This window comes from Arvicola amphibius, chromosome 14 (genome assembly GCF_903992535.2).
Source record: "Arvicola amphibius chromosome 14, mArvAmp1.2, whole genome shotgun sequence".
In the NCBI taxonomy this organism is placed as follows: Eukaryota; Metazoa; Chordata; class Mammalia; order Rodentia; family Cricetidae; genus Arvicola; species Arvicola amphibius.
In genome coordinates this window covers 19,396,375-19,412,093 of record NC_052060.1, presented here as the reverse complement: position 1 = coordinate 19,412,093, position 15,719 = coordinate 19,396,375, and the positions used below count along the sequence as shown (strand labels likewise).

Below are 15,719 nucleotides of genomic sequence, written 5' to 3'. Positions count from 1 at the left end.
TTTGTTTACTTATTTTTTTCAGTTTTATGACATTAAGAAAAGATGTATCTTTATATGTTTTGCCTGCATGTATATAGGTATACCACATTCATACAATGCTTGAAGGCCAAAAGAGGGTATCAGGCCCTCTGGGACTGGAGGTATGAACAGTTGTGAGCCATCATGTGGGTGCTGCTAATTAAACCTGGGTTCTCTGGAAGAATAGCCTGTGCTCTTAACCTTTTTAAAAAATATTTATTTATTTATTATGTATACAATATTCTGTTTGTGTGTATGCCTGCAGGCCAGAAGAGGGCACCAGACCCCATTACAGATGGTTGTGAGCCACCATGTGGTTGCTGGGAATTGAACTCAGGACCTTTGAAAGAGCAGGCAATGCTCTTAACCTCTGAGCCAGCTCTCCAGCCCCTGCTCTTAACCTTTGAGTCATCTGTCCGACACTGCTAGAAGGTTGTTCACGAGTGGTGCCCAGACTGTGCTCTAGTTATAACGTGGAGTTACTAGGAATTTCAAGATTTCTTTATAGAAACAAGTGTTTAAAAGAAAAAGGTGGGGGCTGGAGAGATGGCTCAGTGGTTAAGAGCTTTGCCTGTTCTTCCAAAGGTCCTGAGTTCAGTTCCCAGTAACCATATGGTGGCTCACAGCCATCTGTAATGAGACTACCCTCTTCTGGCCTGCACTGTTTACATAATAAATAAATAAATAAATAAATAAATAAATAAATAAATAAATAAGAAAAAGGTGTCTCTGGTACCACTGGAAAGCCTCCGACATGGCTTAGACCTGTGGGGACACTTGGAGGAAAAGTTCTGAGACCAAGATGGGGGAAGTGTGCGAGAGGGGATGGCAGCCAGGACTGCACACAAACCCAAGGAAGAGTCTTTGTTCCTCAGGGTGGGGTGGAGAGAGTGACTCATACATCGCTGTAGCTTGCTGGAGCTGTTAGCTTGCACGTTTGTTTGTTTTTTAAATATGTGTGAATCCAGATCCATCTAGAGTTTTATTACTTTGAAACAACTGTTGAATACAACTGCCGTTTCTGTTAGGAATTTGTACCAACATCAATATCAAAGTAGTTTTTAGAAAGTAAAGTCCTTTGAGGCCCTAACATCACTTGGTAATGTTCTCAGCAGCGAGGGCAGTTTTGTGAACAGTGGCTGGCTAGCATTCACTAGCAGTACTGTGGACCAGGCACTGTCCAAAGCGTTTTCTGTTGACTGTTTTACACCTGTGGAAACCATCCTGTTTCATGGCATGTGAGCAGAACAGAACACAGTACACTTAGGACCTTCTTTGTTGGACTGGCCTTAGATGAAAGAAAGAGGGAATGTATGGAGTGACCCTCCCAACTCTCTCCCTTATAGCCTGCCCCTCCATGGTTCCCATTCTGATTGCCTGTAGGGTCATCTTCAGTTTCTCCTACTCCAAGCCATAGTTTTTTCTCTGCCGTAATCTATAGCAAGTCAGTATTCCTTTAAACTTATTATTTTTGAAGTAATATAGGATAAATGTGGGTAAAATTAGGAAGTCCAAACGTCATACGTAGTTGGCAAGGAAAGTACAGTGTGTGGAACATGGTGGGCAAAACCGCAGAAGGAAATGCTGAGGAAGAGTGATGTATCTCAGGTGAAGCTGGAGGCCAGACCGCAGAGGACAGAGTCAGAGCAGGAGACTGGAAAACTGGGAGAGTCGCTGGCTGGTGATTTGTGCAGTGGTACTGTTCGGAGTGGTAAAGACGCAGGAGCTTTGAGAAATATAATAGGCACAGTATTAGGCTCAGATACGTTGAGTCAGAGATATTTAAATAATTTGAGAATTCATTAAGGAGAGAGAAAATTATGTTACACCTTGGTAAGCTACTGTGTTGACTGATTTTATGCTTACTTGATACAAGCTTGGGAAGAGGAGTCTCAATTAAGAAAATGCCTCCATAAGATCCAGCTGTAGGCATGCCAATAGGATTTATTTATTTATTTATTCATTTAATTTTTACTTGCCTCTGTCTCCTTAGTGTGTGCCACCACTGCCCAACAGGACATTTTCTTAATTAGTGATCATGGGGAAGGGCTCAACCCATTGTGTGTGGTGCCTTCCCTGGGCTGGAGGTCCTGGCTTCTATAGAAAAGCAGACTGAGCAAGTCATGAGGAGCACACCAGTAAGCAGAACCCCTCCATGCCTTTGTCTGCATCAGCTCCTGCCTTCGGTTTCCTGCCTTGACTTCCCTCAGTGATGGAGTGTGCTCTGAGATTTGTAAGATGAAATAAACCCGTTTCTTCCCAAGTTGCTTTGGGTCCTGATGTTTTATCACAGCAATAGAAACCCCTAAGTAAGACATCTAGAATAGTGAGTGGATTCCAAGTGACTCAGATTTCAGAGTGTACTTGGAAGATGGACAAAATGGTGGTATTTTGCATGAGTCTACAGGCTGAATGGGCTAAGTAGGCCTTTTGATATAAAATGTGATTCACTCTGTGTATAGCAAATGCCCAGTAACATACACTGAAAACAAATCCTGTGGGCAATAAGAGTTGCTTTCATTTATGAGACAGACTGAATGCGTAATAAAGGCTAGGGAAGAAATACACAGATAATAATAAAAAGAAGGGCAAGCACACATTTTCCTTTTCTTCTTTCTGCAACCCAGGGAATGAACAGGGCCTTGTACATGCCAGGCATGTATCTTCCACTGAGTTGTATTTCCAGCTCCCAAAATGACATTTTCTAGGGAACCTTTGAGAAGTAAAAGTAGGACAGCATAGAGGGAGGCAGGGGTGTGTGTGTGTGTGTGTGTGTGTGTGTGTGAAAGAGAGAGAGAGAGATCCTCTTTCATAGAGTAGAACCTAGTGAAATGGGTAGATATTAGTGGTGTTATTAACAGATTCATTTATAATGCCTTTCACAATAATCTGACATGAGCATAGGTATACCATTTTCAATGTTGAAAGGAGAGCATTTAGTATCTCATTATACTAAAGCTCACATGGTCTGGAATTCTGAATTTAACAATTTAAAAAACATTTAGCATGCATTTCTGATTTTTCCCCAGAACTGAAAACTTTTTCTAGGTACACATAGCGAAATTCGTATTTTGACAGTGTCATAAGAAAGACACTGTGCTACTTGAATATTGTAGTAATAACAGAGTAATAACATTTTTTTGAAGATTTATTCATTTTTTTATGTACATTAGGGTTTTGCCTGTATGTATGTCTGTATGAAGGTGCCAGATCCCCTGAACTGGAGTTACAGATAGTCGTGAGCTGCCATGTGGGTGCTGGGAATTGAATGTATGCCATTTGGAAGAGCAGTCTCTTAACTACTGAACCATCTCTCTGCCCCATACAAAAACTTCTTGATTCTGCAAGAGTGTAGTTATTTTGGGTTTTTATATTCAGATGCTATTTTAACTTAATTTTTTTGTTGATAAAATGAAGAAATATTTAGTGCATTATTATGCATATTAAATGTACATTTGTGCTGGGCATAGTGGTGCAGGCCTTTAATCCCAGCACTCAGGAAGGAGAGGCAGTGGATCTCTCTTGAGTTCAAGTCCAGCCTGATCTCCAAAGCAAGTTCCTGGACAGGCTGTTATGGAAAGAAACCCTGTGTTGAAAAACCAGAAGGAAAAAAAGCACATTTGTTCAATATTTATTTGATTAATTATTTGACTAATTGCTATCAGGCCCAATTGGGGCCCCTGGGAGTACAGGGAAGAAGTCTGGCAGAGCTTTTGTGTTAGTGGGGGGATGAGAAAAGTAAGTCTGCCGTGAAGACCCATGCTGTGAGGAGCACACAGTGTGGGGGGGAGGTCTTTGGGTAATTTCATCAGGAATTGTTCTCAGGGAGCGGAAATGTGAGTGAAGAAGAAAATCTTGCAAAAATTACTTCAGTCAGATGGAAGAGCAGATGTGAAACCGTGAGTCAGATCTAGCCTGGTGAGAACCAGTTTTGCGTGTTAGAGGAAACCCGAAGAAGCTGGCCTGACAAGAGCGTTGAGGACAGAGTGGAGACAGACGAGAAATGAGGGTGAGGAGGTAGGCAGGGAGCAGAGAGTATTGGACCTTACTGCCCACACGTTGTAATTTGAGTGTAAATAGAGCCCACGAGGCAACTCTAGTCAGTGTTGTGACATGATCCACACAGGCGTGCTGTCCGCTTGTAATCCCAGCCATTAGCCTATTGGGTGGCAGAAAGAAGAGGATTCTTAGAAGTACAAGGCTACCTTTCTATACATAGAATCCTCAGACTTCCAGGGCTACATAGCCTATCTTTTTTGTTTTTTTTTTTTCATTTTTGTAGACAGGATTTCTCTGTCCTGGAACTCCCTTTGTAGTTCAGGCTGGCCTCCAACTCACAAGATACACCTTCCTCTATCTCACAGATGCTGGGTTTAAAGGCTTGCGCCACCACTGCCCAACTGCTAGACCTAGCTTAAAAGTTAAAAAAAATTGACAAAAGCTTTGCTAGGAATTAAGTAGATTGTGGTTTCCAGTGTATTTTTAACACCAATTTTTTATGGTGGTAGTGGTGCACACTTTTAATCTAAGGTAGAAGCAGGCAGAGTTAAAGGCTAGCCTCACAGAGTTCAAGGCTAGCCTGATCTACAGAGAGAGTTCCAGGACAGCCAGGACTATTACACAGAGAAACCCTATCTTGAAAAACTACACACAAAAAAACCAAAACAAAAACACACAAAATTTTAGTAATATTTAACATGTACTAATAACACTGTTCCTTCTATGTCACTTACCAGTTTTGACCTTAGCATGTTAGTTAAATGCTCGTGCCTTTTACTGGGATAAAAAGACTAAAGGAAGAGCAGGATTGTTTGAGGTGGAAGTGGGGTAACTCGGTCAGTATCGGGCATTAAGTTTGAGATGCTTACGGGACATCTACTGTGATATATCCGGTAGGTAATGACTTTGAAGCCGAGTTTGGAAAGTAAGATTGAAGGTCTTTGGAAATCTAGCACATGCCAGCTTTGAAGCTAAACTAAGTGGAAATGTCTATTTTGCCACCAGATATTACTGTGGACAATTTCCCCGCCCTTCCTGCTTCATTTATCATCATTATAAAATGAGGTAATAGTGTCTACCTTACAGAGGGGTGAGGATCGAATGAGTTAATGGTAGCAAAGTACGTAGAACATCCCGCTACATTTACTCTTTGGGGGTTTATTTTATTCATGAATAGTGCTTTAAACCACCAAATTAGGAAAGTTAGAGCATTAGTATAGATAAAGAAAAAGACAGGGGATTAACTGGGGAAAAGCAGATTTGAAAGGCAGAATAAGGACTAGAAATGACCACTTAGCTTGTCAAAGGTCTCCAGTGGAGACCTTGAGAAATGGTTCAGTAGTGATGGGGATGAATTGGAGGTATTTAATTGGAAGTGTAGATGACACACTAGGGAAATTTTGCTACAAAGAAACATAAAGAGGGGTAACTCAGTAGGTAGAGTTGCTTGCTTTGCAGTCCTGGGACCCTCAGTGGAGGGAAAGAACTCACTCCTGCAGGCTGCTCTCTGCCCTCCACATATGTTCTGTCCTATGTGTTTTGCTCCCTCCCCACCCCCATAATGAGTAACGGTGGTAGATCTTTAAGAGTCACAGGGAAAGTGGAGGAGTAGCTAGAGGAAAATGAGCGTGTGGGGTTGTCAAAGATTGATGGGGCGGTGTGTATAACAGCAGTTCAACAGTTTGTGTGCTGACGCTGACATAGTAAGGAGAGCGCAGTGGTACTGGACGTCTCAGCAGCCACAGGGGAGGTGAAGCGAAGGCGATAAATAAATACATAAGCAGAGCAGTGAGGACGTCGAAGAGACAGCTCATCCGTTGATGGAGCTAGAGGATGTGAGTGGAGCTAGAGGTGGATTAGTAGATTGGTTGTAGGAAAATGAGTTAATGTTCTCTCCTGGCCTTTGTCTAATAAAGATGGGCAGGGTTGTCAGAATTAGCATTTGATGTTGGAGAGATGTGGTAGTGTTTTAAGAGCATTTTGGAAGATGGAAGAATTATTGACCAGAGAAGATCTAGCAGGCAGACTGTCAAGATCTGGAAGTTTACTTGACCTTTGATCTTTAGCTTAAGTGATTCCAGTTAGCTAAGGAGGGCGGTACAGTCCTTCCCGGAAGAGAAGCTAGCTGTATCACGAATGGTAGAGGCAACATAGGTTCTGCTGTTTGGAACCTTTCTAGCCCTGTGACTGGAAGGATCACTTCTGGAACATTCCTCAGGTCCATTGGCCAGTCACAGAATTAATAACTATGAATAGGCCATAAGCCACAAATTCACAATTGCTTTTTTGCCTGTGTTCATTATTTCATATTTTATAATGCTGCTAAAAATATGTGTTGCTATCTTTGAATATTGTCTGTTTTGCAGAAATGATACCAATATAAAGAAAGCAAAGTGCTCTCACTGAGGAAGAATCCACAGTTACCCTAATAAAACATGAAAGCTCACAAAATTTCAGAGGACCTGTATTTTCCATTAACCTAGACTTACCAGTCATATTATTCCATACCTTTGTTTGAGTACAAAGAAATTAAAAATCTATTTTTCTTTTTCAGGTGCTGGAGAATCTGGTAAAAGTACCATTGTGAAACAGATGAAGTAAGTTCACATAGGGCCTGCAAGACTGAATTTCCCCTCTTCTTATAATGTTTTCATTTTCCGTTCATGGTATTGACTTGCGGTTTTCTTCCTTTTGAAGAATCATTCATGAGGATGGCTATTCAGAGGACGAATGTAAACAGTACAAAGTAGTTGTCTACAGCAATACTATTCAGTCCATCATTGCGATCATAAGAGCCATGGGACGGTTAAAGATTGATTTTGGGGAAGCTGCCAGAGCAGTAAGTATTTCTCATTTCCTCTTCACTTGCTGCTCTTCTGTAGATGCAGTTCAGCCAAATTTGTGTCATGTTTTAGGGAACAAGAAGAAGATAAGATGGTGCGAATACTGTGTGCTTGTTTTTGATGTGCTGGCTGTCTGACTCAATAGATAGTAAGTTACCGCTGCAAGCAGAGCCCGGGAGTGGGATTCTGTCAATAGAGTGTAGGTCTCGGTGGGCTCGACTCAGTCGCTTCTGTCACAGCACCACGGACCTTTATTTTATCGTAGTTGATGGTAGTAACTATAGACTCTAAAAGACAGATTGTGTAGTTGTCCCTGCTTTCAGAGCTATAGGGGTCAAGGGTAAATTCTGTAAGACCATAAACACAAACTTTCCAATTTTAAAAGTGATATCAGGTATTCAAAAAATGTTTTGTCACTATCTTACATTGAACTCTGGGTTATTACTTACTCAAATATAATTCTTTAATGCTTTACACACATTGGAATTTAAGTCAGTTAATGATAATAATAATATTTAGTAGACTTTGAGGGCAGTTAGAAGTCAGATGTTTGATGCCAGTGGAGAAAGGGCCAAGATGAAGACAGGAGACCTTTTATATTGTCACCAGCTCAGTCTCAGGAGAGTGCTAGAGCAGTACAGGGTACATAGAGGATGTCAGCTGTAGAGGAGACTTGGGGGCTTTGCCTGGAAAGACAAAACTGTATGTTTCGAGTAGCTTAGGGACTCTTATCAGCTGCTCAGTTTATCAAGTGCAAGTTAATGTTTGGTAAGTGGGAAGTTGAAGGGGAACATATTAAAAGGGCCATTGTGGCTTCGATTTGTTGTTGAGTAGATATATCTTTGGGGTGAAATAAGGGGACAGGACCTAGATTAAGTGTCACGGGAGAAAAGAGTGGCGAAAAAGGCGGGGAGGAGATGTGAGTGGCTTTCCTTGTCATATGACATAGTTCAGGGCCTCGTCCTCCCTCCTGGGCATTGTCCTAAGGGCCCGCAATGCTCGGTGAGTAAATGAACAGCATTCAGCCCAGAGGCTGCTTTCTGTCCCCTTTTCTTTCTCTTTGAATTTTATTTAAATTATGTGTCTATGTGTGTCTAGATGTGGATATGTCCCTCTGTGTGTGGATCTCCTTGGAGGCCAGAGGGGTTTGGTTTTCTGGAGCTGCAACTGCAGGCACTTGGAAGCTACTTCTGTGAGTGCTGAGACTTAACTCCAGTTCTCTGCAAGAGCCGCACATGCTCTTGACTACTACGCCTACAGTTTTGGTTCCTAGAGACAGTGCCTTACACACTAGTCCAGGCCAGGTTTAAATTCACAGTGGTCTTTCTGCACAGGCTAGTTTTCTGTTCTTCTTAGGGAAATTGGAGAGTTCAAGTAAAGTTTTTATTCCTATCTTAGCCCTTTCCAGTCTTCGTCTCTTGTTGACTTTCCTTCGTTGTACTGGAGTTCTTCCTTGTTCTCTTCTCTCCTTCATGCCATCCAGCCACCTCTCTCTAGTACTTGTGTTCTGTAGCTGACTAACAGAACTGTGTTTATTGATTTTTCTTGTCTCTCTTGGCTTTTCTCCTGGTATGTATTCCTCTTAGTTTCTGGACGGCTCTTTTAGCTCGTACTTCTTTCCATCACCTGTCCACCCCTGTTTCTCTTGACCGTTCCTCTCCCTTTCATTTACTTCCTTCATCAGATGTCATCAGGGCCTGGGGAGAGAGCTCGGTCAGTAAAGTCCTTGCTCTCTGTGACGACCTGAGTTTGATCCCCAGAACTCACAAAAAGCAGGTGTTGTTGGTGTGAACCCTAGTGCCGGGGAGGCGGAGATAGGAGGATCCTGGGGCCTCTCTGGCCAGCCAGCCTAGCCGAATCAATGAGCCACAGGCCAAAGAGAGACCCTGCCTCAAACAAACAAACAAGGCAGATGCTCCTTAGCAACAGTACCTGAGGTTGTCCTTTGCTCCACACACATGCTTGTGTTCACGCACAGACACAGCTGGTATCAGTAATACTCCTGTGTCACTAGGTAGACCTGACATTCATAATCCCTCCCAGGACTCCTGAGTCATCTGTCTTTACAGCGACCGCTTAGCCTAATCAAAAGTCCTTTTAAAATAAGCTTTTAAAGTTTTAATCTTTTGTAGTTTCTCTTTTTCTCTCATAGCTAAGGCTTTATACTTGTATTTATCTTTTTTATTCCTCTAGTTTTTAATGGTTGTTAAGAGAGTGAAAAGAATAGAGCCGAGTATGGTACAGTTCTCTTTCGTATCTGTTTAAGGGCAGAACTACAAGGTTTGCTGTCAGGAGGGGTACTCTGTAAGCCTACGGAGAAGGCTTTATTTTCAGGAAGCTGGAGAAGGCTAGTGGACAATTAAGTAAAAAGAGGAAAATGTTCCTTAAGGACATTCTTAGAGGCCAGGCAGTGGTGGCACACACTTTTATTTCCAGTTCTCGGGAGGCAGAAACAGGCAAATCGGTGAGTTTGAGGCCAGCCTGATCTACAAGAGCTAGTTCCAGGACAGGCTCCAAAGCTACAGAGAAACCCTATCCCAAACTAAAAAGAACACTCTCAGAATCAGAACAGAACAGTACCAGTTACCAGTATATAGTATTTTGAAGTTTCTAAAATTGGAATAACATGGTATTAAAAAAAAATACATGTGCTTATTTATTTGTATACCTGCTTGCTTGAGTATAGCTCAAATTTCAGGACTTGTGTAGTTTTCAGATGTTACATAAAGCAGTATACCATATGTGGAAAAAAATCTTACTTGTTATTTAGTATGTTTGACAGTTTGCATAATGCTTAAACATTTCTTAATCGTTTGCTCTTTTATTTATCATCATCATTATTATTTTGAAAGAGCGAAGAGGGGTTGAGGAGATGATTCAGTGGCTAAGAGTGCTTGTTGTGTAAGCATAAGGAAATCCTAGTACCATTGTTGCAGGGAATCATGGTGGTCCTCCGTGTCTGCTGCCCTTGTACTAGGGGCAGAGACAGGCAGATCCTGGAAGCTTGTTGACTGGCCAGTCTAGCTAAATGACGAACTTGAGGTTCAGTGAAAGACCGTGTCTCAAGGGAATAAGGCAGGGTGATAGAGACATCCGAGCTCTTCCTCTGGCTCTCCTGTATGCACACACATATATACAGTACTCCCACACCACATGAAGAAACGAGAGCAAGAGAGGAAGTGCAGATCGTGCATGAAAATTGTTACAGAGATCTACGGTGTTGCTAGAATGAATATCAGACAGGATCTGGACGTAGAATTTGGCAAAGTTAGTTCATCAAGTGCAGTGTGGTGATTTTGTGGGTGATTAGGTAGATGTAGAAATTGTCAGTGTTACTGCATCTGTGTTCCACAGTGCTTTTTGCTTCCTAGTTTTTGTTGTCTTAATGATTGCTTAAGATATAAATATCCTAGGTGGTAGTGGCGCACACCTTTAATCCCAGCACTCAGGAGGTAGAGGCAGGCAGATCTGAGTTCAAGGCCAGCCTGGTCTATAAAGTGAGTTCCACAACAGAGCTGTTACACAGAAAAACTGTCTCGAAAAACAAAACAAACAAATAAAAAACATAGATAATCTCTTCTCCCTTTACTTTCTATTTATGTATTATGTGATAAAAAAAACAATTTCATCTTCATAGTTACTTGGAATTTTTAAGGTTGTAATTGCTAGATTTATATATAGAAATCTTTGAGATTTGGGTTCAGTTTGTTGTTGTTTTGGAGCAGGGATTCTCTGTGTAACCCTGGCTGTCCTATCTCAGTCTGTACACATTGAATTTAGAGACCCGCTTGCCTCTGCCTTCCTGAGCGTTAGGGTTAGAGATGTGCCACCACTGTTCTGCTGTGTTCAGTTTTACATGTGTATAGAGATGGGTAAAATAAATTAAACCATCAAAATTCTCATATCACCTTTTTTAAGGCTTACAAACTAATAAAATTCCCATCTGAAAGTCAGGACATTTTGATCGTCTTTCTCTGCTGCTGTTTCCCCTCCTGCTGCCATCTTTTCTCCTGTTGAATGTTGGTGGTGTTCCCTTAGGAAATCCAGAGACTAAACATTTTCCTTGAGGGCTTGATTCCTGTTACTGGGCTTAATCATCTCCTTCCTGTCTGCTCTCTGCAATGAAGGGGAAGGAGCAGGAAACCTATGTCGTAGTCCCTGAGTCATGTTCAGACTCTACTTCTTAATGCGCACATCTCTTTGTTTCTATGTAGTAGTAGGCACGTGCTCTACCACTCAGCTACACCCCGCAGATCTCGGGAATGCACTCCTTTGCGTATATGTGTGGGCATAGAGTGTGGGAGGCTGGAGGGTGATTGCAGGTGTTTTCTTCTACCATTTTCCACCTTATGTTTGGAGACAGTGTCTCTTCAGATGAGGAGCATGCGATTTTGGCCAGAATGGTAGGCCAGTGACCTCCAGGGATCCTTCTTTCTCTGCTTCCCAGCACTGAGGTTACAGGATGTAGCTCACTTGTGCTGTGGCCTCCCACTTTTACATGGATCCGAACTCAGGTCCTCATGCTTGCATAGCATGTACTTGATCACTGAGCCGTGCTCCCAGTCCTCATTCAGGGCTTACTTTAACAGCATGGAGATCTATTACATTGTCCTTATGCTGTGTCTCACAGACCAGTATTCCCCACTCCCACCCAGGCATTAATCTTAAGTCATCAGGAGAGAGGATTGTGAGTCCATCAGAAGGATGGTGGTATGACATCTAAAGTATGTGCATGAGCGTGTGTAAAGTGACACTTGTCTAGTCTTAAAGAAGTGGGAACTCATCTGCCCCTCTCTTAATTGTTTTCCTCAGGATGATGCCAGACAGTTATTTGTCTTAGCTGGCAGTGCTGAAGAAGGAGTCATGACTTCAGAACTGGCAGGCGTGATTAAACGGCTATGGCGAGATGGTGGGGTGCAGGCTTGTTTCAGCAGATCCAGAGAATATCAGCTCAATGATTCTGCCTCATAGTAAGTAATTTTTTTCCCCTTGAAACTGTAATAGAAAATGATTTGGTGAGTCTAGAGAAAGTTCGGTACTTATCTTAAGGAAATGTTTAAGTATGAGAAACGTCCAGAAGTCTATAGAATCCTTTGTTACAGCTCTCTCACTTTAAGACTCTGTGGTGCATTACAGCAGGCAGGTGAGGCTGAGACGCCTAGTAGAGGTAGCGCCCTGTGTGGAGGACAGGCGCTGATGGCCAGCTGCAGGGTATATCTTCTCTCTCTCACACACACGCATACACCCTGGTTTGCTGTTATATTTGACACAGGATCTCACTGTGTAGCTCTGCTGGCCTTGAACACACAGAAATCCACCTGCCTCTGCCCACCACGCTAGGATGAAAGGTGTGCAGCCCCACATCTGGTGTGTCAGCCCTTTTTACACTCTCTCTATTGTACTATGAATCTTCCTGGTAGTAGTGATTGCCACTTAATTTTGTGTGGGGTGAATACGAGGGATTGAACTAAAGTCTCCTGCATGTTAGTGCATGCTCTACCAGTGAGCTACATCCTCAACCTTTTTTTTTATTTTTATTTTGAGACAGACTCTCACTCATGTTGCCAGTGAACTCATTGAATAGCCCAGACAGGCCTGAGCTTGTGATCCCTCTGCTTCAGCCTTCTAAATAGCTGAGATTACAAGCCTGCGCCACAGAACCCAGCACCATTCACACCCTGTGCCAGACTATGATAGTAGACTTCTATAGAATGAGAATATTGTGCTATAGATCATTTCTTCATCAAGGAAGTTCTCTTGAGTATTAGTTTTAAAGAATTGGTAACTACTACTGTTATTTTACTATTACATGGGATCCCATTTTGGCCCCTACATGTTTATTTTTAAGGCCTGTATTCATGGTGTATTTTAAAAATATGGTTGTGTGTGTGTGTGTGTGTGTGTGTGTGTGCGTGCGTGTGTGTGTTGGGGGGACTCGTGAGTACTTGTCATCTGTAGCCCTCTGAGCTAGCTAGATAATGCACTTTTGATTGGTAAGGTATTTTCTCTAGTATTATATTTCCCCATCCTCATTCTGTCACACATTGTTAGAAGAAATTAAATGGTATTTATAAAACTTCCTTACTCTTATAGTGAAAATGGTTGGCATACAGTAAAAGGATTCTTGTCCACTTTTTAAAAATAGGATTGTGTGTTTTTTTTTTTTGTTGTTTTTTTTTTTTTTTTTTTTTTGTTTTTCGAGACAGGGTTTCCCTGTAGTTTCTAGAGCCTGTCCTGGATCTAGCTCTTGTAGACCAGGCTGGTCTCGAACTCAGAGATCCGCCTCCCGAGTGCTGGGATTAAAGGCGTGCGCCACCACCGCCCGGCTAATAGGATTGTTTTTATGTGCTAGTTTAGGTAGTTCAGTGGTCATCAAAGGTAGATTTTTAATTGCTTCTTCTGTCATATAGTGGGTAAGCTGTGGCTCCCAGTTATGTGTTGGGTATAGAGTTATCTCTCTCCAAAGTTGTTCATCTGAGCTTGATTTGGATTTGGTTTGTAGAAGAGCCGGGTGACACACTTAGAGTAGTGCCACCTGCTCTTGTACTTCTCTGTCTGGAATCAGTGAAGTTTTAACTTTTTGTCTCTTCTCTACTCTTGCCCCTTTTTTGAAACAGGATCTTGTTACATAGCCCAGGCTGGCCTGAAACTCCTGTATATATGTATATTTTCCCAATTGCTCTCAAACTTGCAGCCTCTTGCCTCTGCCAAGTGCCGGTTTTACAGGCATGTACTGGAGAGACACCCACCGAGTGTAGTTCTTCTAAGTTTTGTAATTCAAATGTCATTCCCTAATGAGCTCTCAAATAGTTATGTATGCAACCAACATAAATTTAAGTATCCAAGAACGTGTGTTTTAATTTTTTGTGTTTTATTTTCATGGGGTCTTACTATGTAGCCCAGGCTTTCCTGGAACTCTGGAGTCCGGGGTTACAGGTCTGTGCCACCTATAGGTTTGTTTTTTTTCTGTATAAATACATAACTCATTTCATATTAGATTTCAGAAATTTTTCTTTAGCAGGAACAAAATTGCCGTGGTTTTAAAATCTGCCTTCACAGCATATTTAAAGCCATTTTTGTTACTTTGTGCAGAACCTATTAATTTACCCCTGCTAGATTTGCTTTTCCCTCTCATTCTATGACACTGAAGATTTAATATTCTTCTGTCCCTTCAGTGACTTTTAGGGTCTACGTTTTTTGGTGGTTTGTTGGTACTTAGGATTGAACCTTGGACCTTGCACATCTAGTACCTAGCTAATCGCAGGATCTACTTTTTGCTAAGTAGATAGTTTAGTCTGTTTATGTGTTGTGTCCATGGTTGGCTTTACCAAGTAAAAATCAATGTGTATTTCATCTAGTTACCTAAATGATTTGGATAGAATATCCCAGACCAACTACATTCCAACTCAACAAGATGTTCTGCGGACAAGAGTGAAGACTACAGGCATTGTGGAGACACACTTCACCTTCAAGGAGCTGTACTTCAAGTAAGTTAAAGCCTTTCCCTGCCTGTGCGTGGCACAGGTTAGCCAACATTGACTTGTTTTTGTTTTTGAGACAAGGTCTCACTGTGTAGACCAGGTTGGCCTCAAACTTGCATCCTCTGCTGCTAACTGCCGAGTACTGAGGCATACACCACCACACCTGGCTTATTAGTCCCCCTTAGTTAACTTCTCTGTAGGGCGTAAAGATTTGTAAGCAGTGGTCCTTGGTTTAGAAACTAAATATATTTATCGGCCATTAGCTTAAGGTCGCATCTGATTGAAGCCCACATATTTATTTTTTTCTCCAAGTAACATCAGTATTTATGTCCATTTAGAGGAAACTGAACGTAAAACTAATTAACAATTTACCTACCATTAGAATTAATCATGTAACCGCCAATTTGTATTAGTTCACATTTATTTTCAAGACTTTTTTCTTAGTTGCCAAATAGGTATTGAGTGTTGTTAGGATTGCAACAGTGCTAAGTAGTTAGAAAATAACTTTCATAGATGGCTTTGTTCTGACATTGTATACTAAAATAAAAATATTTTCTTAGCAGCATTCTCGCATTGGCCCCTTCCCATTAAGGGAAGTGAAACTAAACTTGGCTTTTGATTGATGTATGCAGTGCAAACTAGACCTGGGAATAGAGGTGTTTTATGGTGATATGATGACACAAACAGTAATTGTTTTAGAGAACATTCTAGTGCTTTAAAAAAGAATTTCCTCCTAACACCAGTAGCTTCTCTTTTTGTTAATGGTCTTTTAAAAATGCTAAAACTGCTGTTGGTTCCTTTTTTTCTGTTTGTGACCTTTGAGTTGGAAGCAACCTTTCCCCCTTCAATGCGGTGTGGGTATGGTAAGGTTTTGAGAGGTTACTTGGTTGTGACTTTGTGACGTGTGGAAGTCACTGCTACTGCACACAAAGGGAGCACTACCTCAGATCCTCAGGTGAAGAGTTGGGGCTTCCGAGTCCACACAGGACTTAAGCACCAATACCAGTTGAGGTATTGGAATTCTTGGCATTGGCAGGGTTTGAGACAGGGTTTCTCTGAGTAACCTTGACTGTCCTGTAACTTACTCTGTAGTCCAGGCTGGCCTGGAACTCAGAGACCCACCGGCTTCTGCTTCCTGAGTTCTGGGATTAAAGATTAAAGGTGTGCACCTCTACCATCCAGCAAGGTATTGAAGTCTTTTTATTTGTTTGAGACTTAGTCTCTCTATGTATCCTTGACTATCCTATAACTCACTCATTCTGTAGACCAGGCTGGCCACAAACTCAGAGATGTGCCTGCCTCTGCCTGCCTCCTGAGTACTAGGATTAAAAGCGTGCGCCACTACTTGGTAAGGTATTGGAATCTTAGCACACTAACT

At 41.9% G+C, this 15,719-nt stretch overlaps 1 protein-coding gene across 1 annotated transcript in view; it reads left to right on the top strand.

Moving 5' to 3' along the window:
• Gnai3 (G protein subunit alpha i3) overlaps positions 1-15,719 on the top strand; it is a 37,461-nt gene that overhangs the window by 14,577 nt on the left and 7,165 nt on the right. Inside the window, exons 2-5 of the mRNA XM_038310771.1 lie at positions 6,572-6,614; positions 6,715-6,856; positions 11,673-11,830; positions 14,219-14,347. Coding sequence (XP_038166699.1) covers positions 6,572-6,614; positions 6,715-6,856; positions 11,673-11,830; positions 14,219-14,347 — 472 coding nt within the window. The remainder of the gene's footprint in view (positions 1-6,571; positions 6,615-6,714; positions 6,857-11,672; positions 11,831-14,218; positions 14,348-15,719) is intronic.